This window comes from Carassius carassius, chromosome 18, assembly GCF_963082965.1.
Source record: "Carassius carassius chromosome 18, fCarCar2.1, whole genome shotgun sequence".
In the NCBI taxonomy this organism is placed as follows: domain Eukaryota; kingdom Metazoa; phylum Chordata; class Actinopteri; order Cypriniformes; family Cyprinidae; genus Carassius; species Carassius carassius.
This window is the reverse complement of record NC_081772.1, coordinates 11,326,408-11,353,021: the sequence shown is the minus strand read 5'-3', so window position 1 is coordinate 11,353,021 and position 26,614 is coordinate 11,326,408. Positions and strand designations below refer to the sequence as shown.

At 40.7% G+C, this 26,614-nt stretch overlaps 1 protein-coding gene across 1 annotated transcript in view; it reads right to left on the bottom strand.

Annotated features, from left to right (window-relative positions):
- Positions 1-26,614, bottom strand: part of LOC132092369 (fibronectin type III domain-containing protein 1-like) — a 40,821-nt gene that overhangs the window by 8,682 nt on the left and 5,525 nt on the right. The window contains exons 4-15 of the mRNA XM_059498572.1: positions 23,399-23,458; positions 20,048-20,257; positions 19,762-19,860; positions 19,562-19,682; positions 18,871-19,058; positions 18,148-18,255; positions 16,469-16,657; positions 14,178-16,380; positions 13,965-14,076; positions 13,336-13,447; positions 12,912-13,256; positions 8,715-8,879 (exon numbers count right to left, since the gene is read on the bottom strand). Of these exons, the coding sequence (XP_059354555.1) occupies positions 8,715-8,879; positions 12,912-13,256; positions 13,336-13,447; positions 13,965-14,076; positions 14,178-16,380; positions 16,469-16,657; positions 18,148-18,255; positions 18,871-19,058; positions 19,562-19,682; positions 19,762-19,860; positions 20,048-20,257; positions 23,399-23,458 (3,912 nt within the window). The remainder of the gene's footprint in view (positions 1-8,714; positions 8,880-12,911; positions 13,257-13,335; positions 13,448-13,964; positions 14,077-14,177; positions 16,381-16,468; positions 16,658-18,147; positions 18,256-18,870; positions 19,059-19,561; positions 19,683-19,761; positions 19,861-20,047; positions 20,258-23,398; positions 23,459-26,614) is intronic.

The window sequence follows — 26,614 nt, the reverse complement described above, 5'->3', positions numbered from 1 at the left end:
CCCTCCACAAGATGGGAGCACAAGATGACCCAGAAGTATTCCTAGAACTGTTTGAAAAATCAGCGGAAGCGTGCGGCTGGCCCCGCGACCAATGGCCAGTCCGTCTGATCCCCCTGCTCTCGGGCGAGTCCCAGGTGGCCGCACAACAGCTACCGGTGGCGAACCTACTAGTCTTCAACGACCTAAAGAGGGCCATCATTCAGCGGTTCCGTTCCCTGGACCTGGGGGAATCCGGTCGGCCCTTCGCGATGACCCAGCAGCTCCGGGACTTCTGCCGCAAGAGGTTACTGGCCGAGGGGAGTGACGTGGAACACCTCATCGACCTCGTGGTGCTGGAGCAATTCATCGCTCGGCTACCGAAGAAAACAGCCGAGTGGGTCCAGTGCCACCGTCTCACGTCACTGGACTCGGCCATCCATCTAGCAGAGGACCACATGGTGGCGTGCCCAGGGGTCGGCGAACCCTTAACATCTCTCTCCCTCTCTCCCTTTCTCTCCTCCCCTTCTCTCTCTCGACCTGTCCCTCTCCCTAGGTCCCGTCCACCCGGCCTTCCTCTTGTCCCGCCCAGGGGGGCGGGGCTGATGGCTGCCAGAGGGGACAGCACTTCTGTTTCTCCGCTCTCTCCGCGCCAATTCTCCAATCCACTCCCTGCCACTGGGGCGGCGGGGAGGTCTGGGCTGGCCTGTTGGCGTTGCGGGGACCCAGAGCATTTCGTGGACAGGTGTCCAGTGATGGAGGTGGGGACAATCATCCGGGTCCCGGATGTCCCACAGACCACCCCCGGTCAGGCTGGCGAGTACCAAATACCTGTGAGTATCAAGGGGGGTACATATCCGGCCTTGGTGGATTCAGGATGTAACCAAACCTCAATCCATCAAAGCCTGATTCAACCGGGGGCATTGGATACAAGCCGCATGGTTAAGGTGCGGTGCGTACACGGGGATGTGGTGGAGTATCCGGTGGTCCCGATTGTTATTCATTTCCGGGAACCAAAGCATAGTGTGGAGGTGGCAGTTAGTCCCCACCTCCGGCATCTGATAATTTTGGGATCGAATTGGCCCACGTTTACTGTTTTATTGGGGTCGTTATATGCGGATGCCTCTTGCGGAAATAAGGCACGGAAGGAGGCCGTGCGGGTGCAGGTGGGAGAAACTGAGCCAGGACCGCTGGGTTCTGCTTCAGTGGAACCGAGCGAAATCGGGAGACTTATTCTCTCAGAGCGTGATGACTTTCCTCTGGAGCAGTCTCAGGATGAGACATTAAAACATGCTTTTCAACAGGTCCGCTCCATCAATGGCCAGCCTCTCCAACCTGCCCACCCACTCACCTATCCGTATTTTGCCATTTTAAGAGATCAGTTGTATCGAGTGTCCCCAATACGCTCGGACAAACGTGAATACAACCCAGTTGTTGATTCCGAAGAGCCGCAGGGAAATGCTTTTCCATGTGGCTCATTCTAATCCTATTTGGGACAGGCAGCAACACTGAATCGCCTCATGACCCGTTTCTTTTGGCCGGGCATTCATGACAACGTGCGCAGGTGGTGTGCGTCTTGTCTGGAATGTCAGTTGGTGAACCCACCGGCCGCCCCAAATGCACCTTTTGCGCCCTCTTCCCTTAATGCAGGTCCCCTTCGAGAGAATTGGTATTGATCTCATCGGGCCATTAGAGCGATCTGCACGGGGACATCGCTTTGCATTAGTCATAGTTGACTATGCAGCACGATATCCTGAAGCAGTGGCCCTCCGCAACATTTCCGCTAAGAGTGTTGCGGATGCCCTGTTTCGTCTTATCTCCCGGGTGGGGGTTCCAAAAGAGATCCTCACCGATCAGGGCACAGCGTTTATGTCACGTACGCTACGCGAACTGTACAGATTAATTGGGCATTAAATCGATTTGAACTAGCGTCTATCACCCACAGACAGATGGCCTGGTCGAACGGTTTAATCGCACACTTAAAGCCATGATCCGTAAATTCGTTCAAGAAGATAGGTGGCTAGAGCCTTTGTTATTCGCTGTGCGAGAGGTCCCACAAGCCTCCACGGGGTTTTTCCCCTTTGAGCTTCTCTATGGACGCCAGACCCGAGGGGTGCTGGATGTACTGAGAGAAACTTGGGAGGAGGGACCATCTCAGGGCAAAAACGAAATTCAGTATGTGCTGGACTTGAGAACAAAACTCCACACGTTGGGGCGGCTATCAATGGAGAATTTGTTACAAGCCCAGGACCACCAGAGCCAGCTGTATAACAGGGGAACTAGATTACGCAAATTTGCACCGGGAGAGAAAGTACTTGTATTACTCCCAACGTCGAGCTCTAAATTAATGGCTAAGTGGCAGGGACCGTTTGAGATCGCAATTATGAGGTAATTATAATTAATCTCAATTATGAGGTAATACGGTCCGATAGGAACGGGGCCCGTCAGATCTATCACCTCAACCTCCTAAAAAAATGGAATGAGGCGGAATCAGTGATGTTGGCAACGGTGATTGGCGGGGAGGATGATCTCGGACCAGAGGCGAATGTCAAACCACAATCCCTCGCCCTGGCCCCAGGGGGAGATCACCTCTCGCCGTCCCAACTCACTGATTAAACGAAATTACAGGCAGAGTTTGCCGACGTCTTCTCGCCCCTACCAGGCCGTACTAACCTGATTCAGCACCATATTGAGACCGAGCCGGGCGTGGTAGTTCGCAGCCGGCCGTATCGCTTACCTGAGCAAAAGAAAAAGTAAGTTCAGGCTGAATTAGGCGCAATGCTTGACATGGGGGTAATAGAAGAATCCAATAGTAACTGGCCGAGCCCGATAGTTTTAGTTCCGAAAACAGACAGCTCAGTCCGGTTCTGTGTGGATTACCGCAAGGTGAATGCTGTGTTGAAATTCGACGCGTATCCAATGCCACGGGTTGACGAGTTGCTTGATCGGCTAGGCACGGCTCGTTTTTATTCGACATTGGACTTCAGAAAGGTTTATTGGCAGATCCCCTTGTCTCCTTTATCCAAAGAAAAGACAGCTTTCACAACGCCGTTTGGATTACACCAGTTTGTTACCCTTCCATTTGGGTTGTTCGGGGCACCGGCTACCTTTCAGCGCCTCATGGATAAGATTCTGTGGCCCCATGCTGCATATGCGGCTGCCTACCTGGATGATATCATTATATTTAGTAATGATTGGCATCGGCATATGCAGCATCTGAGGGCTGTCCTGAGATCGCTGAGGGGGGCGGGACTCACGGCCAACCCAAAGAAGTGTGCGATGGGGCGTGTGGAAGTAAGGTATCTGGGCTTCCACTTTGGGCATGGACAGGTGCGTCCCCAAATTGTCAAGACAGCCGCTATTGCGACCTGCCCATGTCCCAAGACCAAAAAGGAGGTAAGGCAGTTCTTGGGGCTGGTGGGATATTATAGACGGTTTATTCCTAATTATTGGCTGGCTCCCCTGCCTGAGACGGGCGGTGGGGGTATGTGGCAGGGGGGGGCGTGGTTTAGCAAAGTCTGCAGCGGGAGAGAGAATCAGGAGACGAGCGGTAAGTGAGTGGTTTGGGCAAAAACTATCAACCCCTGTCTCTTGTTTCAGTAATTGGCGCGGAGAGAGTATAAAACGCCAGGAGAGACAGAAGCAGTCGAGAGAGAGACTGCTGATGCGAACCGGAAACGGAACCGGAACGAGTAACCTGGAAGTGTTGTGCGATCGTGTCTGTGTTGATGTCAGAGTAAAAGTCACCATTGGTGTTTATAAAGTTTGAGTTTGAGTTAATAAATTTGTCAGCAGTCCAGCTGACCCCTTTGTCCTCTTCCTTTCCTCTCACGAACTTACTACAGTGAAAAAAAAAAGATCTCAGACTTTGGACTGTATTAATTAGGTAAAAAAATATTATGTAAGTTTTTTTTTTTATATATTTTTGAAAGAAGTCTCCTATGTTCACCAAGGCTGCATTTATTTGATAAAAAACTGCAATATCGTGAAATATTGTGATATTCATTTCTATTTTAATATAGTGCACTCAAAGTATCGTTTGGTAAGCATTACATTTCTGTTGTGTTGTTTGGATTAGATAGTTGTATAGTTTAAAATGGTATCAAATTTACTCTTGCTTGTGGTTGCAGATAATAAAAGCTAACATTGTTGATATTTTGCTGTAGACTTTTTCCTGTTGACTCAATTAAATTTTTGTTATTTCTGTCATCCCACACAGTGCCAGCTGGATCCACAGCTGTGAACACTTCCAGAACCCCCTGTCTGATTGGGCCACAAGATTCACACCTGGAGCTAATCAAGAGCTCCATGTGATGTTGACCCTGATACAGAACAAAAAACACACTTCTGTGCATGTGGCTCTGCTGAGACTGACTGAGACTCACATACACATACAAGCTGCATTCAATATGGGCGATAAACCAAAAGCTACAATACAATGTCTGAAAAGAAAACCACTAATGAAGAGAAAAACTGGATAATGCATACGAAGAAGTGTCAAGACACAACTTCTGTACACTTCGTATATGCATATCAAGTACTACAGCTACGGCATTCACACCTACGAGTTGTATGCCAAGGTGGGAGCAAACACAACAGAGATGTTTTGAAATACAGTGGATTTGTTGGCAGACTGAAGAGCAGAGAACACCCTAGCATATGAAAGCCATAAATATTTAAGGAAATCTCTGATGTTTGAGCCAGAAGGAAGCAGCTCTCAGCTGATTTCAGTACATTTAGCTCACTTCCTTTTTTCAGGACTACTTTCTTGACATGTTTGCTGTATTAATGTCTTGCATATGTTTAAGTTTGTGCAGCCCAAAGTATGGAGTGTCAGGATTTATCTCTCAGTGCATTGAGGATGAGACATTTTACCAAAGAGTTGTATTTTCTATGTTCCTGGAGCTGATTTTTAAAGGTATGATGCTTGTGTTGGTGGAGCTGGACCCTTCGTAATGTTGATTTCTTTTAAGTGCTCCACAATCATAGCCAAGTTACACTTGCCCCATCATTTTATTGAATGACAGCTTCCTCAGCTCAATTTAACTATGGCTTTAAGCACCTCCTCTTGTTCCCATCAGTACAAATATCAGCATTATGAGTCCAAATCCTGTGGCCACAGCCTGGAACATGTGGTATTTCTATAAAGGCACAGCTTGGTTCCTCAGTTCTTTCAATAATCATACTTTGTATTTAAAAAGCTAAGCGGAGCTTCTGGCTCTAGTGGTCTTAATATTTCTGTTATCTCTATTTCCTCACATAGCTCTGCTGGGCATAGCCATTTTCTAATACTGCAATATAAATGCATTACAATCACCAACCTATGGACCACTGAGGGCCTCCCACATAAAACAATGAAGAGTTGGCTCATAATATTTTTCTCATTCTTCTGCTGTTTTCCTATGTATCTAGCCAGAGCAGTTGATGTCACATTTTTGCCAAGACAAGCACATTAGAGGAGCCATGAAACAGTAGCTCTTGGATTGCTGGCTAATAATAAAAAAATAAGAAATAAAACCCTATGACTCTTGTTTTGTCGTAAGATATGCATTCAAGAAATGCAACAAGTAACTTAATCAGTGATTCCCGAGACTTGACACTTGATGCACTGTTAACCACAGATTTTCAGCAGGTTTAGGGTTATCAATCAAGTAGACGTTTCAAATTAATTACATATGACTATTCATTATTCAAATTAGTAATTTAATCCCATGTTAATATTTCACACCAACATCAATATTTGAAAAAGAAAATACTAAAATAATTGTAATTGAAAGACGTTATTGTTGCAGAAAAAAATGCTAAATAGACATTTAAAAAGCGGCCTTACAAACCAATAAAACAGAATCTTTTACAATTATTTTTATTCATTTATTTTATTTGTTTCATGTGTAAAGATGTTTGGCCATTCATTCTTTATTTTATTGTATGACTTTTATAAGTTTAAAATTAGCTTGTTAAATTAATAGCATAATTATTAACAGTGTATTGCTACTGTAGTGTGAAATCAGTTTGTCTGTAGATTAAGAACTTATGTACCCAAAATATACTAAACTTAGAAAAGAAAGTAAAGAAAAAGAGAGAGCAAAAAAAGTAGAAATGCTGGGTCTCCAAGTCCATTACGCTTTTGTCACATGCCTTTATTGGACACCAGGTCGGACATGTGCAGAGCTGCGGTAGATGAGTTTAGCAGACACTTATAACTATAGTAATCTGAACTTCTCTACTGCAAGTGCAGTACTGTAAAGAGTCAATGAGGGGCAAAACTAAATTTGCCAGCTCACTAACCAAAGCTCCAGCTCAGCATAACCATTTCTGAAACTCATCTGGCACAGTCTCTGCATGCAAACTGAATCTGAAACAATGTTCCATAGCTAGGTGCAGCCTGTGGTGATTTAAGCTCAGAAAAATGGAGTCTGCTGAACTTAATGTTCAAAAGCTGTTATAGTCAAGTCAGTCTTAGTAAACAAATTCATGCTGAACCTGAAAAAGCTTGACTAGAGTCAGGTATCAGGTTGCAAGGGGTCACATCATGATTACACTAATCCACTGCTAAGTGGAATACAATTGCACTATTTGTGAATTGGTTGGAATGGAACTTAATAGTAATCACAAATCAAAATATATATTTTTTAGGCACACACCTGTATCCTAACAAAAATACTGAGTCTTGAAGAATTTGGGAAGGAAGCCCAAACCCACAGACATTCAGCCGTAATTTATAGAGCCTAGTCTAAAAACTTTCACTCAGGCATTCTTAAATATTTCCTACAGAAGTTGCCCACATGAAAGAAACTGAGTCCTCGGAGCCTGTGAAGTCAGTGGACTCTAAAATAGCCTCAACCAACACACGCTATGTGTTATTAGACATGGACCTGAGGGTTGACAAGGTAAGTTACACTCTGGCCATAGGGGAGAGACCTCTAGTAGTAGAAAGTAAACTTAGATAATCCAAAAAAGAGAGCCTAAAGGTAAAGACATCTTTTTTTTTATATCTTCCTCTTATTATCCCATTTGCTCTCAATTTACAGTACTACTACTACAATACTACTTTTCAGAAGTTTGGATTTAGCAAGGTTTTTTATTTGAAAGCAATTCATAGTTTTATTCAGCAAGGATGCATTAAATTGATCAAAAGTGACAGTAAAGATTTTTCTAATATTATAAAATATGTATATTTCAAATAAATGCTGTTCTGTCAATTTGTTTTTTGATCAAAGAATCCTGAGAAAAATATCAGTTTACATACAAATATTAAGCAGCTATTAAGCAACAATGATAAAAAGAAATGAGCACCAAAAATGCATTTTAGAATGATTTCTTAAGAATCATGTGACACTGAAGACTGAAGTGATGGCTGCTGAGAATTCAGCTTTACCATCATAGAATAAATTACATTGTAAAATAGACAGTAGTTATTATCATTTGTAATGATATTTCATAATATATTATGGTTTGTACTTTATATTTGATCAAATATATACAATATTTGATTTCTTTCAAAAACATAAATAATGATAATATAATAATAATAATCTGACAGACCCCAAACTCATGAATGATACAGTGTATACATTTACTAGTAACTTCTACTAGTAATTTTTCACAACTATACTGGAGGTCATATCCCATAAGTTAGTTTATTTAACAGTTTTAATTCATGTTAAATACTAAAAATAGGACCTTTTTACACCTGCCATTACAATTTGTGTCATATCCAGATAGTATCTGGATATTTTAGCCCAATTACATTAACATCTCCATTCCAATGCATTTTCAGTGTGACTGGATTGCACAATACAAAACTGGATCCTTCAAAATGTATTTTCAAATGCCCAATAAAGGATGTTAATGGGGCAAGAAGTGAATAAATGGGAAGAAACGGTGGTAAAACACTCTCTTTGTCGAGAATACAACAACACAGTAACACAATTTGAATCAGGTCAGAAAATCACAAGAGTGTGGTGTCTTTTGTCTTTTTCACACAGCAAGAGCAGCATAATTAAAAGAACTTGCAACACAGGACTTGAACGGCTCAGTCTGTCAAAGTGACATGTTTATTTACAGCATAATCAAATTTATTCCTTGTGTAGCTGCATGTGGATAAACAAAACATGTTTGTATTTACATCTAAATCAAATGTGGTCAAAATCTGTCCCAGACACCTCTTAATGTAGTTCAGTAATCGGATCACAATCCAATTAAACGGTGTTGGGTATATTTATATTTGGCGATCCAAACGCGATCCAGGTGTAAAAACACCTGATTACGCTAAAGGAACCAGCACTTTTAGAGCATTTGTGAACATATTGGTTGAGAATTAGGGATTCAAGTTTTTACAGAAGGGTTGTGTCTCTCTTTTTGAAAATTATTATGAACTCTGACTGAGCTGATTGGGTGGAATTTGGAAGATCATTTAACTACCAAGGGACAATAAGTATTTGCATGTAAATCCTAGCTAAGGTCAGCTGTATGCTGCTTTTAAGCATCAGCAAGGGAATGACTTACACTTGTAGGCCAGATAAATTTCCTTCACATTCACCATTCAACTCTCTAGTGCCTAACATCTACAGGAAATGCTGAGGTGATTGGAAAGAAATTAACTGTGAGCGGCCAGTTGTGTTTCCTGAGAGATTCAATCTCTGCATGGTATTACTGAGTTTGGAACCAATAAGAACAGGAAATATGGCATTTTATACCAGAGTACTAACTTTTGTAATATGTAGTAAAGGTATTACCTGTGAACCGTTTCTTTCCAGCCACATCAAACTCAGAGGTAGGGGTGTTGTTAAAAGGCCGTGTCTCAGGAGTTGGAGGGTCTGTTGTAAGAGACTCTGTTGTGGGAACCAGTGTTGTTGTAGGAAGTGGGACTGGGGTTGTGGTAGTCTCCTCAAAAAGCCCACCTGTAAGATAGAGTAGTAATCAAAAACAGGAAGAATAAAAGTTCGCAGGATGCTGACTCCCATCTTACTGTGGCCCAAGGAGTGTTTGGACACTCATGTCACATTTAAAAATGTATTAACACCTTTGTGTTATATAACAAAATATGAATCCAAGTGGCATTTATTGTAAAGAAATGACCATTATGTGGGATTTAAGTGTCCGAAATGAGCCAGTTACGTTTTTCGGTCCACTGTACATGCAACTTTATTTAACATTGCTTTCAAAGTTAATGCTATTGCTCTTTTATGGTAGTGAGAATGTGCCCAAACTATTCTTTCTTGCCCAAAGTCTAGTTGTTATTCCAGAAAGGTCATCCAAGTTTGTGCACACTGAATCATACAACTCTTCACTTTGCAACCTACAGTATAAAGTCAAAGTCAAAGTCTGCTTTATTGTCAATTCTTCCACATGTACAGCACATACATACAGATAATTGAAATTGCATTACTCTCAGACCCTTTGAGCATACAGATAACACTAACAGTAGAGCATAAAAGTACAGATAGATACAGATTCAATAAAAAATACAACTTTACAAATAAGGGCATGTAAAAATAAATAAATAAAATAAAGTTTAAAAAGGTAGCAAAAGGCACATGGCAGATAGAGTGCAAACCAGTGAAGTAAACAAACAATGCAGATAAAATGATTGTAGAGCAAAATAGCTTATTCAGTTTCATTAACTTGACAAAAAGCTCAGAAAGCAATTCTTTATTTAAACTGACTGAAGAGGTAACTGAGTGAGGTAGTGAGCAGATAAATTCATCTTTGGATGCTGGTTTAGTGCCAAATTGTTTTAAGCATGCTGTTGTTCAACCTTTACTTAAGAAACAGGGTTTGGATGAGGGTTCTTTTAATAATTATCGCCCAGTCTCTAAGCTGTCTTTCTTGTCAAAGTTGTTAGAAAAAGTTGTGCAATCACAATTGATCCTGTTTTTAAATTCAGCAAATTTATTGGAACCTTTCCAATCTGGCTTCACTGCTTATCATAGCACAGAGTCTGCTTTGTTAAAGGTATCTAATGATATTTTACTTGCAGTTGATGCTGGTAAAAATGCTGTTTTAATACTACTAGATCTTACAGCTGCATTTGATTCAGTTGATCGCGATGTACTTATTTGGCATTTAGAGCATTTGATTGGTATCAAGGGTACCGCCTTACAGTGGTTCACTTCATATCTCAGAGACAGGTCCTTTTCTGTATCATTGGGCAAATTGTTTTCTTCTTTAGCTCCTATTATTAGTGGTGTCCCTCCATTAATCCTGTTATTAATGGTGTCCCTCCATTTTGGGCCCACTCCTTTTTATCTTATATATGCTTCCATAAGGGAATATTATTAGAAGACGTTTCATTTCATCTATACGCTGATATATATAGAGCAGTTGTATATCCCATTGAAAGCTGCTGATTCCATTCAACAGTTGTTGGACTGTCTTGATGATGTCAAGAAATGGTTAAAAATAACTTTCTCCAAATTAATGAAGCTAAAACTGAAATTATTGTTTTTGGTCCCCTGAAATTGAGAAACAGGGGCTCTGGCTCTTCTCAGTTTGCGGAGGAAGTAGAGACACTGCTGTGCTTTCTTGGCCAGTGCTGTGGTGTTGTCAGTCCAGGAAAGGTCCTCTGTGATGTGCACACCCAGGAACTTTGTGCTGCTCACTTTCTCCACAGTCGCACCATTGATGGTCAAGGGAGCATGTTGAGTGTGCACTCTCCTGAAGTCAACAACAATCTGCTTTGTCTTCTCCACATTCAGAGAAAGATTGTTGTAACTGCACCACCCGGCCAGGTTGCTCACCTCGTTCCGGTAGTTTTCTCATCTCTGTTGCTAATTAGACCCACTACAGTTGTGTCAACTTAATGAAGAGGTTGGAGTTGTGTGATGGTGTCCAGTCATGTGTCAGCATAGTGAAGAGGAGGGGGCTCAGCACACATCCTTGATGGGCCCCAGTGTTCAGTGTGATGGTGCTGGATGTGTTGTTGCCGACCCGTACTGCCTGAGGTCTTCCAGTCAGAAAGGCCAACAGCCAGTTGCACAGTGAAGTGTTGAGCCCCAGGTGGACCAGTTTGTGAATGAACTGTTGAGGGATAATTGTGTTGAATGCTGAACTGAAGTCTAAGAACAGCACACTGACGTATGAGTATTTTTTGTCTAGATGTGTGAGTGCTGATTGGAGGGCAGTGGCGATGGCATCAGTGCTTGAGAGGTTGTACCGTAATGCAAACTAGACTTGATATGGTGCATGACTAGCCATCCAAAGCACTTCATGAGAATAAAGCCAATGTCGTTAGCCGTTCAAAGCACTTAAATACACTCTGTATGGAAAAATGAAAAATAAAAAGCAGGAATGCACCTCTTGAACAAAAGCAAACAATCTAGAAAGTTTAATAGATTAATAGAGAAATGGAGTACAAATGGCCATACAAAAAGCAAAATGTAAAAACAATCTGCTTGTAGCTTGGCAGCCATTAAACAAAGCAATCAGCCAACACTATCTTCATTAATAACAACATCATCAGATGCCATGCTGACCATAACCATAACACATCTCTGAACTGTGTTTTCTTAGGGAAGCTGGAAACCAGAGGAATCCTCCCCCAAGTGGTACTAATAAATGTATATTAACATTTTGTCATTTTGCAGATGCTTTTATCCAAAGCAACTTACAATTGTGGGACACATCATTCATTTTGGCTCAGTTTAATTTGGACTGGTGAACTGTGGCAATTAACAAATCTACATCAACAATTAGCATTCAGCCTACTGTGACGAGTGGGGCGGGGCCGAGAGCCGTGGGAACAGGAGCGAGACCGGTGGAGTGATTGGAAATGAGCGACACCTGCTCGACCCACCGGTCTCGAGTCCCATGCCCCACTCGTCACACCTACATTCAGACAGAAATGTAGCATTACCTTTAAGAATTAAGTTTTCACATTTCACATATCTTTTTCCTCATACTACCTTCCACTCTTAAATGAAGCAACTATTGCCAGGTTCATGATTTTCTAGACAAAAACACCAAATAACTGATGAGATGTGCAACCACATTAAAGCTCAGTTACACTTAGTTAACTCGCATTATTAATCTTAAAGGTGATGTGTGTAATTTGTTCAGCGATCAACTATTTTCTCCTGTCCCGACTTGGTGGAGAAAACTGTATAACATTTGTTGATTTCCTCCCCCAAAAAGTGTAAACATATCTCTCTCTCTCTCTCTAGAGAGAGGCAAATTCTGCCAGTAGCGTCACCAAACAGAAGTGCAAAGATAGTTTGAAAGAAATATTTTACTGGTCAGACAAACAGAAAGTCCCTTGCTAAAATGATGCACTGGTTGGGACAATATTCCTATGTTGTGTTACTCAGGATGCTCAAACAAACACACCAAGTGTTTACACTTTTGGGGGGAATATCTGATAGGTTTCTTCACATATTAAGTCAGGATAGGAGGCTATTGCTAGAATTGCTAAAAGTATGCAGCAGTTAGAGGAAAATGATTTTTCTACAGTTTCTCCAAAAAAGCATGCTTTTCACAGACAGATTCAAGGCATAACAGAGGTTATTCAGGCACATCCGGGGGATAACCAGGCAGCGCTGACATACTATGACATCTGCCTGCATGTCTTCCAGTTCCCAACAGTCAGCAGAAGTGAGAAAAAGAAGTGTTTATTATGTTTGAAATCTGGATATTTATCTTACAAAAACGCATGGATTCACTACAGGAGGCATTTATTTTCCGAAGCCGTGTGAGGGACGTTTTAATACAGATGTGCACACTTTATTTCATGTCTTCTAAAATTGTTGACAACAAACACCCGCTTACCTCTAGGCTTAGAAAATCAAAAACAATTTTTAATATAACTCAGATTGGATTATTCTGAAAGAAAAACGTCACACACAGCTAGGATGCTTCAATGGTGAGTAGAAGATGGACACATTTTCATTCTCGGGTGAACTAACCCTTTAAGTATGGCTGCAAAGAGTTCATCTCACCTTCAGAGTAGCAGTTAAGTATTCCATCGGCATCCAATATAGGGAAACCATTCTTGTCCAGTCGAGAATAAAGTCCAGGTGGACATGTAGGCGCAGCAGCTAATGTTGACTGCTCCAATGTTTCTGTTACCATTTCTGTTGTTGTAGGTTCTGGTGTTGTAGTTGTGGTTGTAGTGGTTGTTGTAGTCGGGGTTGTAGTCCTTGGTTTAGGGCGGTCCAAGCCCACAATGGTTTTTCCTCCCACAGTAAGGTACTTGTCACTTGGATTAATCACAGGTCGACTTTCTCTTCCATGACCAAATAATGCTAATCCTTCCTGGTTTACCAGTGGGCTGCCCTGGTCATCTAATTTTGCAAACATAGATTAAAGTCAATTTAAAACAGGCTTCTTATTTCTATGAAAGTAAAATTGTAAGCCACTCACCAAAAATAGTCTTGCCATCCTCCCCAAGGACAACTTTTCTGGGTCTTCCCCTTGAATCCTGAAGGACTCTTCCATTTTCATTCATTAGGACACTCTTATCCAGATCTATTATCTAAAAGAGTCAATAAAACTTTATTAAAGAAGAATCTTTCTTTCAAAACAAAATGAGACAAAAGTCAAACAGTCTTGCTTGAAAAAGTGTCCTAAGGTCCCTGCTTGTGGAGTTTCCATGCATGACTAGAGAGACGAAACTGTTCACATCTTTGCTTCCTTTAAAGATAATTCTGTTTGGACTGCTGTACTGTCTGATTTATTAATGTTTCCAGACAACAGATGTAACAGAAGCCATGGATATGGACAGTAGGTTTACAGTATCTTGTACATTACAGATCTAATTTACATTCTATCATTTATGTTTAACAAAATGAAATCATTGATGAAACCAGAGGGTCACTATCAGTGCTAAAAAACCTGGTATGTAGTTTAGAAATTAGAACAAGAAACAAAGTGTATAAATTATGTTGGACAGTAGTAAATAAACTAATAGCATATATAAAGCATCTTAATGGATTTAGGGACATTCAGCGCTTGCCAAATGTAGCAATAATTAACACTGCAAATAAACACACCCATTTTGTTCCATCAGGACCTGTGATATGTTGGACTCCTTTTGGTTTCGAATTTTCATCAGATGTTGTGGATACTTTGCCATTTGCAGCTGTGAGATTTGGCCGTCCATTTCTGCCTGAACATTGAATTAGAGGAATGAGTAAAAGTATACTTATGCACACAATAAATTTGTTGTATGTACAGCATGGACATCCTTGCAGACAACATAATGCTTGCCTTTTTCATAACTAGGTTTGTAGCCATTGACAAGAGTGTTTTCCTTTGAAATTGACCGTAGCCTTGATCCCATCACTGGATTTCGAGACTCAGGAGATAAATTCCCACTAGAGCTTTCACCAGCAGACAGCCCATTGAAAGAGCGAGAAACTGAACTTTGGGCGATTCTAAAATTATTATTACTCCTGTCAGCTGTGTGCTGTTCTGAGATAAATGGTGATTCTGCTGGACTATTTTGAGAGAAGGAAGATGTTGATGCTGAAGAGGAGTGTGATGAAGATGATGAAGAGCTTGGTGTGGAAACAGAGCCCAGTCTTCTGTGTTGTACTGGATACACCCTACTCGGAAACCGTGAACCTTTCAGACGGCTTGCCACCACAGGGGAGTGGACCCGACCATTAGAAGCCAAAACAGGGACTTTTTGGGCAACTGAAGGAATTGACTTTGAACTGGTACTGGTTCTACTTTGTTCTCTATCCACACTTTCATTCTCAAAGTTCTGGGCAGGTCTGTGAGGTTCACTCCCAGTTGTTGTTGTTGTTGTTGTTTTAGGTGCAGCACTTGAGCTGGCATCTTTGCTTTGCCTGTTCAAGGTCTCTTTGCTTCCCTCATAAAGATAATCATCTTCATGATCATTGCTAATTTTTACATCTTCATTATTACTGGGATTGTTGGAACTTATTGCAACATTTGCTTCTTTATTTAGCACACTATGTTTATTTGAGACAGGATTAACCTCATGCTTTGAAGGGTATGTTGTGGGTGAAATTTTAGTTTTATTGTCTTGAGAGCTCACAGCAGTAGAACGAGAAGGAAAACCTGTAATGATTGGCCTTCCTGCACCTATAGATGAGGCAGTCCTACTCCACGGTATTCTCCCATCTTGTCTGCGACTCCCTGTAACTATCCTAGAATTTTGGTTTGGTAATGAAAGGGGTGAACTTCTTCCTTTTGTAGAAGGGTTATTCTTTGAAAAAGAATGGGAAGTGGAACCATAACTATTTCTTTTCTCTTCTTTGTTATTATAATTTTCCTTTTGTTCTGGGTGTTCCTCTTCAGTTGTATCAGAATGTTTTTTTGGGGGTTCTTCAGTTGGTTTTTCACCCTTTGTGTCATCTAGCTCCATGTTCTTGTGGTTGGTATCATGCTCCTCTGTTGTATCGTGACTGTTTGTCCTTGTTCCCATTGGCAGTGTGGACTGTGAAGAAGCAGATGTTGAAGATGAATCAAGTTTGTGCTTTCCGGTTTGAAGTCTCTGAGCTCTAGTTGAAATTCCAACTCTTCTTCCATTAGGGTACATGGCACCAGATCCTGAAGTAGTGACTCGACCTGAAGTGGAGGAAATCCTTCTTGTACCTGATGATGATGATGGTAAGGATGACAAATGAGAAGATACTGAAGAAGATGAGGTGGAAGAGGAAGTTGGAGAAGAAAAGAGGGATGAGGATGATTCTGATTCAGATTTTTTCTCTGGTCCAGGCATGGTTTCCTGAGGTGAGATCGCTGAAAGTGTCCTTTCTGTGACACTTATCAGGTTGTACGAGTTCTTTCCCTCAGGATAGGAGACTGCTGTTCGGTTCTTTCTTGTAGTTGCAGACTCTTGGTTTTGCAACAAATTTGAAGAATCTTCACTCCGCAGTCTTGATCGAGAATTAGGCCTTCTTAATCTGCTAATATCAACACCTGAGGATGTGCGAGGGGTCCAAGAAGGAAGTTTGTCCTCAGATGTTTTATGGAAAGATTCAGACTGATTGGGTTTTGATTCTTTAGTGTCAGGTGAGTATTTTGAATGTTCCTCTATTTGTGGCGAAGCTTTATTACGTCTCTCTGGTTTTGTGTCATCGATAGCCTCATTTGCTCTGATTTCCTCTTCTGTTGGACTGTCTGTTGGTTTCTTTTCCTCATTTGTATTTCCTTCTCCATCCTTGGCATGAGTGGAGGATAAATGGGAGTTTGACCTTGATCTAGAACCTCCGTTTCTGACAGAACCCCTCACAGAGAAGAAGATGCTATGATAGGACCTTGTTTGAGAAAGAGGGCGTCCTCGTCTATTGGTGGGTGGTGCTTGAGTTGTGGTCTGAGTATCAGACTCTTCCATCTCATCTGGCTCCTGATTGTCTGATTCATTGTTTGATGATGTATTGGAGGCACTTTGACTTGCCTTGTGGCTGTCTGTGTTCCTTAAATGAGTAGAGCTGGCTGGAGACAAAAAATAAGATACTGCTCTTAACCAAGTTTCTTTATAGCTGCTGAAGTTTATTGGAGAAACATCTTTGGGAATACTTACATGCAGGCATTGCAACAACGACGGCTTTAGTCTGTGGTCCTTGGCCCTTCCTATTGACTCCACGAATTTTGAAGATATAGCGGTCACCTGGCATAAGTCCATCTATGGTAGCAGAGGTGGTGGTGCCACGGTATGTAACTGACTTTGAACCAAAGGGTTTCATAGCAGGAGCATAGGAAAGGATGTATTCTGTAAGTAGATGTCAAATTAATCAGTACGTTCAATTTAATTTGGATACCATAGCTGAATATTTTCCAATGAACACTGGAAATACCCAGGATTGAACCAATAAATCTATAATAAATAAAAAAAGGAAAGTTCCTTCCACATGGAAAGGGAACAGTTTGTCAGGATCCTGCCCTGACAGTCCTGTCCATCTTGTCTCTGTTCCATGTTTCTTTGTTTGTTTTGTGTCTAAGCACATGGTTCTGTCTTTGTTCGTGTCTGCCACGTGCTCCCCTTGTCCCACCTCCTTGTTACCCCTGGTCACGCCCCCTTGTTTAGCCCTTGTCTGCTTGATTGTTTTCACCTGATCCTCATGTGTACTGCTCTATATATCGGGTTCTCTTTCCTTGTGTCTCTGCTGGTTCGTTTTTGGTGTTTATCTGCTTCTTGGGCCAGAAGTTATCCTTTTGATCTTGCTCAAGTTGTTTTTGATCTCTTGTCTAGTTAGTCTATATCCTCGGTTCCTTTTTGGCCTTTTAGTTTTATCTAGATCTTGTTTTTTGATTGTGCACATCCTAACCTAGTTTTTGTTTTTCTCTTTTTGATTTAGGGTTTCATTTACTCAGTTTGAGAGTGCAGTTCCTTTTTTGGATCCTGGCTTTGTTTTTAAACTGGTTTATTTCTTTGGATAATTTTGGTTATTTTGCCTTTTGTTCACTCTTTGTTTTCTATTGTCTGTGTGTCGTTTTGAGTCTAGTCTTGTTTTGTGTATTGTCCTGTCTTGCCCCCACTCAGATTTCCTGGCCACTGAACCCCACTGCCTGGAAGCAGCTCACCTCTCTCACGTGTCAAGTCTCGTGAGTCTCTACCTGGCGACTAGACTGGTGACATTTGAGTTTCACTTGAAGCTACGGGTTTCCTGTCTCTGCCTGGCCCTTCCTCTGGAGCTGCTTCCTCTGTGCTCAAGCCCGTGGTCATCTTGGACCGTCTCTGTGGTCATCCCTCCTGCCCGTATTGTCTGCCCTGCCCATCTGTTTGAACCGTTTCTGCTCATTCTGCATTTGGGTCCCATTTCTTGCAGATCCCTGACACAGTTTGTGTTTTCCACATGTACATTTGTGTTGGTTTAGCTTTACAGACAGGTGCTCTACATGCCTGCTGGAAAAAAGTAATGATGAAGGCTTATCATTCCCATATATTTTTGCACTGCACACAGATAAGGGGATTCAGGGAAGACATATGGTCAACTGTTAGTGATGTTTTAATTTCCAAATGCCAAAGTCGTTTTATGTTCTTTTTGTAGGGCAAATTTCAAAACCCATAGAAAGAACTGACAGATATCTTTATAAAATATTATCAGTGTTAAAATACTTTCTCCTATTCCAGCTAAATATTCAGATACAACAGATACAAGGCAAGAGTAATGTTGTGTGATTACATAATAAACAAATATTTATTCCTATGGTTAATGTGGATCTCACTGAACTGACAGCCTACATACCCTGTGGCCTTACCTCTTATTCGCCCATTTATTTGCTCAGGCGGATCCCAGGTTGCTGTGACAGCAGTACCTTTTCCTCTAAGTGGTTTTACTTGAAAGTTTTCTGGAGGGCCAGAAGGAGCTGCATTGACAACGATGAGTAAAAGTCAAACTAGGACTGACAAACAAATGATTTTACAAACAATATGGAGCACTGTGTATTCTCTTAAACTTTACTTATTTTTTCTGCGTTGAGATTTTTCAGATGGAAACAATAGGAATGAAGTCATTCTGATTATTCAAAAATAGAGAAAACCGATCAAATAGAGAGTAAACAGAGATGTTAGAACATGCTTACATGGTTTCAGAAACTAAGGCAAGATTGTTTTGAGTATTTGTGCATTTGTATGGGTGTACAAAACAATACAAACACCCTTTTGCTTATCCTTTGCTTCATTAGTATATTTTCAGACATGCAATAAAAGAGCAGAATCTAATTCAATTCACTTAGAGAAACAGCTTTTTAAATTGGATTTAAACCATGTTAAATAAAAAAAGAACTTCTAGTAAATTTTTTATCATAATCTTTTAATTCTGTATGTTGTTCAATCTGACATTGACCCTTTTAGTTTGAAGATAATTAAATCTAGTATTTGTTATTATATCACTTTAATAACAAATAATATCTGGATTTATCTGCTCAGCAATGCAAACTAAGCAAAACATCTGGGTTAAAGTTCAGGGAGTGTAAACAAACCTGATTCAGGGGTTCTCTGGAACACAGATGCACTCCATTTTCCCTTCTGATCTCCTTGCGAGATACAAATAGAAAACTCGTACATGCTGTCCGCAGAGAGCGTTTCAACTATGAGACGTCTCTGAGTGGTGTCCTTGTATTCCCATCGAGCAGATTCTCCTTTCTCTCTGTATTTCACAGTATAATACCTGCACACACATTAATTCTAAAGCTCAGTATATACTATGGTTCCAAACTTTGGGGTCTCTAATCAGAAAAGACACAGACACAGTAAAGACATTCATAGTACATTCATTACAAAAAGATGTCTGTTTCAAATAATGTTGTTCTTTAAACATCCTATTCATCAACTGCTTTAACACGGATAATTATAAGAAATGTTTACTGAGCACCAAATATGCAAATTAGAATGATGATCACACTGTTGATTGAAGTAATGGCTGCAAAAAATCCAGGTTTGCCATCACGGGAATTAATTATAATTTAAAACGCATTAAATGTAAATGTAAAAAAACATTCCTTTTAAATTGTATTTAATATTTCAAAACTCTTTTACTGTATTTTTGATCAAATAAATGCAGTGTTGATGAGCAAAAGACATCTTACTAACCTTCTGAACAGTAGAATATATATAATGCACCCAACATACCAATTGGCCCACCATTTTAAAAATGATATAATTCATTTTTACCTGGATCCTCCTGGTATTTCCTTCTTCTTTTCAACAAGTGGATCAATCCAGGTAATAAGGACAGACTGAGGAGATAATACTCTAACTGTGATGTCCTCTATGTCATCCACAACCTCCGGCTCTAACATAAAGGCATAAAAAAGGGAGTTAAGATACTGTATATGGATTTCTAGTTAGTACCACTGTGATCTGTGATATACCTGTTGTTACTTTTTTATTCATGGTAGCCGTGGTGATGGGTGCACTCCTCCCATGGGCTCTGGGTGCCTGCAGTGATACCACATAGACGGACTCAGATGCTATGAACAGAGGGGGGATACCAGATACGGCCATGTATCATTACACATTACCTGCTATTGGACATACTGAATACATGCAATCTGAGGTCTATTTACAAATATTTTAACCTAAATTCAAATGCATACACTATGTATGTCTCAAACACTATTCCTTTTAGCCCTTAAACATCCAGACTTTTATGCTTACCCATTTTGTGCTTTTTAGCATTACGCTGGTCTGCTTGGTGCTGGCTGAGGTCCACTCTGTGTTTGTTTTGGGGTCGCAGAGGGAGGCGTCTTACTGGAAGAGGAGGTTCTGGTCCTGAGGATGGCTGAGGGGCCCTCTGCTGTCCTAGTGCTGTCCTCTGAGTTGGGGGCCGTGGGTTCATCTGTGATGAAGTTATAGACACCATCCTGCCTAATGAAGAGAGAGACAGAGCAAATAATGTGTTATTAATCTGTTATTATTATAATGTTATGCTGTACAGCACTTTGGACCAACTTCTGTTGTTTTAAATGTGCTTTAGAAAGAGATCTGTCCTCAGCTGACTTGACTTAACACTGATAACACTGATGGTACTGTTTATTTTACATTATTAAACATAGTGGGGTCCATGAAGTCTGAGTCCAAACTGAAAATTTGGGATTCAACATCTAATTTGAACATTATGTGATATATACGTTATGACAAAATATGAAGAAATTCACAAATTTGATTTATATAAAAAAAAAGGTTTCAAAGGTTCGATTTTCTTGCTTACAATGAAGCACACAACATTTGTAAACCAAAAAAGCATTTTCACTTGTGGTTTTATAATTTTAAATCTCATTACACTTGCAATCTCTTACATAAAAAAAAACCCTGGCAAATAACAAAGACACATTGTCACAGTGTCTGGTTTGTGTTCCCTTGGGTAACCATTAGATGTCCTCCTTCCCCACGGTGTCTGTCTCTTCATAAACCACATTCCCCACGATCTCTGTCTATCATTTCACTCAGCTGTCACTGGTCATTAATCATTGCACTCAGCCAATTCCCCATTAGCATTGTCATTTCCCTGTGTATTTATACCCTGTCTGTTTTAGTATGTGTCACGGAGGGAGTCCTTGTAGTTTTCATGACTCCGTCACACAAGAGATCCAGCGGTATGTCTGTTGATGTTTCTTCCCCAGCCACTGAGCGGGAGAGAAGGAGTCGGTTTGAGGGAACCCGCCTGGTCGTGTTTCGCGGGACCAGGGGAGGTTGCCGACGAGTGAGTGGTTGAGAGGAGGTTCAGCATCGCTCTCGACCATGGCCCCCCTTCGACCAGGGGCTCGTGTGGTACGGATCAAAGCTGCCGTCTCACCATGGCGGACGGAGAAGGGAGAGGAAGCGCACGTCTGCCGAGCCAGCGCCACTGCACAAGATGGCCGCCAGCCCAGCGCCACTGCACAAGATGGCCGCCAGCCCAGAGCCACTGCGCAGAATGGCCGCCGGCCCAGCTCTACTGCCCATGATGGCCGCAGGTCCAGCGACACTGCACAAGATGGCCGCCAGCCCAGCACCACGAGGCAAGATGGACGCCAGCACAGCGCCACAGCACAAAGTGGTCACCAGCCCAGCGCCACGATGCAAGATGGCCGCCAGCCCAGCACTACTGCCCAAGATGGCCGTCGAGTCAGGTCCTTGTTGACTTTCCAGAGTCGAGTCAGGTTCCCGTGGACCCTCCAGAGTCGAGTCAGGTTCCCGTGGACCCTTCAGAGTCGAGTCAGGTTCCCGTTGACCCTCCAGAGTCAAGTCAGGTTCCCGTTGACCCTCCAGAGTCGAGTCAGGTTCCCGTTGACCCTCCAGATTCGAGTCAGGTTCCCGTGGACCCTCCAGAGTCGAGTCAGGTTCCCGTTGACCCTCCAGAGTCGAGTCAGGTTCCTGTTGACCCTCCAGAGTCGAGTCAGGTTCCCGTTGACCCTCCAGAGTCGAGTCAGGTGCTCGTGGACCCTCCAGAGTCAGGGCTAGTCACCATTGACCTTCCAGAGTCAGGGCTAGTCACCGTTGACCTTCCAGAGTCAGGGCTAGTCACCGTTGACCCTCCAGAGTCAGGGCTAGTCACCGTTGACCTTCCAGAGTCAGGGTTAGTCACCGTTGACCTTCCAGAGTCAGGGCTAGTCACCATTGACCTTCCAGAGTCAGGGCTAGTCACCGTCGACACTCCGGAGTCAAGCCAAGTCACCGGTGAAATTCATGAACAAAGGCAAGTCACCATTGATCTTCATGAACAAATGCAGGTCACCAACGATCTTCATGAACAAAGGCAAGTCACCATTGATCTTCATGAACAAATGCAAGTCACCAATGATCTTCATGAACAGATGCAAGTCACCAATGATCTTCATGAACAAGGGCAAGTCACCATTGATCTTCATGAACAAATGCAAGTCACCAATGATCTTCATGAACAAATGCAAGTCACCAATGATCTTCATGAACAAATGCAAGTCACCAATGATCTTCATGAGCAGAGTCAAATCAGCATTGATCTTCTGGAATCCAGTTTAAACACCATGGGATTACCAGAGTCTCTCCACGTCTCTGCTGAACTACCAGAGCCTCTCCACGTCTCTGCTGAACTACCAGAGCCTCTCCATGTCTCTGCTGAACTACTAGAGCCTCTCCTCGCCCCTGTGGAACTTCCTGAGCCTAGTCACGTCTCAGCCGAACTCTCTGAGCGCTCGACTGATCCTGTCGTAGCCACGGAGGCTACCCTTAACTTGTTCATGTTCTCTGTTTCAGACTTGCCCAACCAGACTTGCTCTCCTGTCAATTTGATCCCACTGTGGTGGTCTTCGGTCTCGACCACACGGATGTGGTGGTCTTCTGCTCCGCCCTGGGGGGCTTCTGTCCCGACCACACGGTTGTGGTGGTCTTCTGCTCCGCCCTGGTGGGCTTCGGTCTCGACCACACGGACGTGGTGGTCTTCTGCTCCACCCTGGGGGGCTTCGGTCTTGACCACACGGACGTGGTGGTCTTCTGCTCTGCCATGTAATTTGTTTGTGGGATTCTCCATTTAATGTGTTTTCATCTCTTTTACTCTCTTGATATTGTAAGAAACTAAAACACTCTTCGGGATTCCTTATTCTCTTCAGAGGTCTCATGTGTACAGAATTTGACTTCCGATGGGCTCAGTGGATTCATAAAGAAGATAAATAAAAGTTTTGATTTAAACAAATTCACAGTTGACAAACTGCCATTGTCTTTGCAGAAACTTGGTGTATCAGAGTTCTCTGGCATTCAGACACGTCCAAACTTTAAACTTTCCCAAAGGAGTAGCAACATAGATGTTTTCCAGAAGCCTGCAAGTCTGAAATCTGTCATTTGCCATTAATGTACAGAAATAACTACATTTTTAAGAACTTGAAGTTGTCTGAAGTGGAACTTGCATTCCAAGAAGGATGGATTTTACATAAAATTGTATTCTCATGACTATGTTCTCATAACTCTTTTATGTTTATCTTGAAACTGCTTGACAAAAGTCTTCATAAAACGGTTGTGCATAAATATAGGCTGGGAAAATATTGGGCCTACCTGGAGAGGATCTATTGAAAGGCTCGACAGCAAAACCATCCAATTTCACCCAGTCTCCCCCTGCAATAAACAAAGAGCAACATGGTTATACATAAGGAAGCACAATATATACCATAACAGTTATTGGCCATATTGTATCTTTGCATTAATATTAATATCATAAAAACACTTTTAAAACATTGAATACACATTCAATTAGTTTATAAATTTTTATTTTTAAACATTTTTTTTTAGAAAATCTCAAAACATTCAATTTTTCATGCTGTACATTATTATGTTGTTATGCTTAAATTCACTTTTGAAAACAATTGATTTTAGTTTTTAGTATTATATTGTAATTATATTGTATATGTAATTTATTTTGATGAAATTGTTTAGCCTTACCATACAAATTCAAATCTGTGCATAATAAATAAGTAAGACATGTGACCTTATCAACTATGGATAAGATGCTTTTATAACTGAATTACTCAATAGAAACTGAGTTATATTATATTATATTATATTATATTATATTATATTATATTATATTATATTATATTATATTATATTATATTACATTACATTACATTACATTATATTATATTATATTATATTATATTATATTATATTATATTATGTGTAAAAATAAATAAATAAATAAATAAATAAAAAACCTTAGCACATAATGCAATCAAACAACCAATGTTTTTTTTTGCAAGATTATATGTATGCTATTCTATTATAACTGCTGTGGGACAAGCAGCAATATGCCTAGATCCTGCATGTTAGAGAGGGACATGGACATACAAAAAAAAAAAACATTATTAAGTGAAAACCTTTATGTGACATGCATTGGACGAGTGACTGGATACCACAACACAAGGCTTAAAGGGTTAGTTCACCCAGATAGCAAAATTATGTAATTAATAACTTACCCTCATGTTGTTTCAAACCCGTAAGACCTCCTTTTATCTTTGGAACACAGTTTAAGATATTTTAGATTTAGTCCGAGAGCTCTCAGTCCCTCCATTGAAGCTGTGTGTACGGTATACTGTCCATGTCCAGAAAGGTAAGAAAAACATCATCAAAGTAGTCCATGTGACATCAGAGGGTCAGTTAGAATTTTTTAAAGCATCGAAAATACATTTTGGTCCAAAAATAGCAAAAACGACGACTTTATTCAGCATTGTCTTGTTGTGTGAGAGAGTTCAAAACAAAGCAGTCTGGATATCCGGTTCGCGAACGAATCATTCAGTTCACCAAATAGAACTGAATCGTTTTAAACAGTTCGCATCTCTAATACGCATTAATCCACAAATGACTTAAGCTGTTAACTTTTTTAACGTGGCTGACACTCCCTCTGAGTTCAAACAAACCAATATCCCAGGGTAATGCATGCACTCAAACAGTACACTGACTGAACTGCTGTGAAGAGAGAACTGAAGATGAACATCATCAAAGTAGTCCATGTGACATCAGAGGGTCAGTTAGAATTTTTTGAAGCATCGAAAGTACATTTTGGTCCAAAAATAGCAAAAACAACGACTTAGAGGGAGTGTCAGCCACATTAAAAAAGTTAACAGCTTAAGTCATTTGTGGATTAATGCGTATTAGAGATGCGAACTGTTTAAAACTATTCAGTTCGATTTGGTGAACTGAATGATTCGTTCGCGAACCGGATATCCAGACTGCTTTGTTTTGAACTCTCTCACACAACAGACACGGAAGAGAAGACAATGCTGAATAAAGTCGTCGTTTTTGCTATTTTTGGACCAAAATGTATTTTCGATGCTTCAAAAAATCTAACTGACCATCTGATGTCACATGGACTACTTTGATGATGTTTTTCTTACCTTTCTGGACATGGACAGTATACCATACACACAGCTTCAATGGAGGGACTGAGAGCTCTCGGACTAAATCTAAAATATCTTAAACTGTGTTCCAAAAATAAACGGAGGTCTTACGGGTTTGAAACAACATGAGGGTAAGTTATTCATTACATAATTTTGCTATCTGGGTGAACTAACCCTTTAAGGCTCTTGACTCAAGCTCTCGGTTGGATACAAAAACAAGCACTGCCCACATAAATGCTCTATCTTTGGGGTTTTCAATCTCAACAGATGCCAGTTATTTGAAAAACAGAAACGACTATTTATCCCTACACCCTGCAGTCTACACATTAGTGTGTGTTAGCCATCTAGTCTGGCTTAATATTGTGAAATGAGCTTAAAGCATAGCGAGCACTAAAGTTATAAATATTTTTCTTGTAAAAACCAAATAATAATGTGTGTTAGAGTCTAAATAAATGAGGCTAATAAAAGTGTAAATTTAGACAATTAATGACATCCATGTACACTCTAGGTACTAGAATGTGCACTCCAGCTAATATGTACATTTATGGTTCTTATATGCACACTTTAGGGATAAATAGTAGTACTTTTTGAAAGGGTGCTGCCACAGTGACAGCTTTTGCACTTTTTCAGAGAATGTATACAGTGACCAGTAAAATTTTGTGTACACTTAAGCCACAGTTAAAAATTAATGAAAGAAAGGTTTGTTGTGCTGTCCTTTATTTATTTTCAAATGTATTAAATTAGAAATATATATTTGAATTATATATACACCACTGGTCTGTCACAAAGAAATTAATATTTTTATTCAGCAAGGATGCATTACAGTACATTGATCAAGTGACAGTAAAGACATTTATAATGTTACAAAAGATTTTTATTTTAAATAAATGCGGTTCTTTTCATCAATGAATCCAGAAAAAAATATTGCAAAAGAATAGAAAAAGGAAAAATGTATCACAAAAAATTCAAGATTGATAATAATAAGAAATGTTTCTTGAGCACCAAGGACAGTAAGCATACAGTATTAGAATGATTTTGATGTACTATGTGATACTGATGACTGGAGTAATTGCTGCTGAAAATTCAGCTTTGTCATCACAGCAATAAATTACATTGAAAAATATATATAAAAAATATAAAATATTTATATTAAATTGTAAAAATATTTCACAATATGATTATTTTTACTGTATTTTCTGAACACATAAATGCAATTCTGGCATGCATAAGATACTTCTTTTAAAAAAAGAAGACCCCAAACATTTGAACGGTAGTAGATCTCCATAGTTTGTGAAGTTTAATATTTGATCTTGTAAGTAATTCATTTTTGTGTTCAACTTAAACAGTGTCAAAAAAATTTCAGGGGCCACTGTATGTA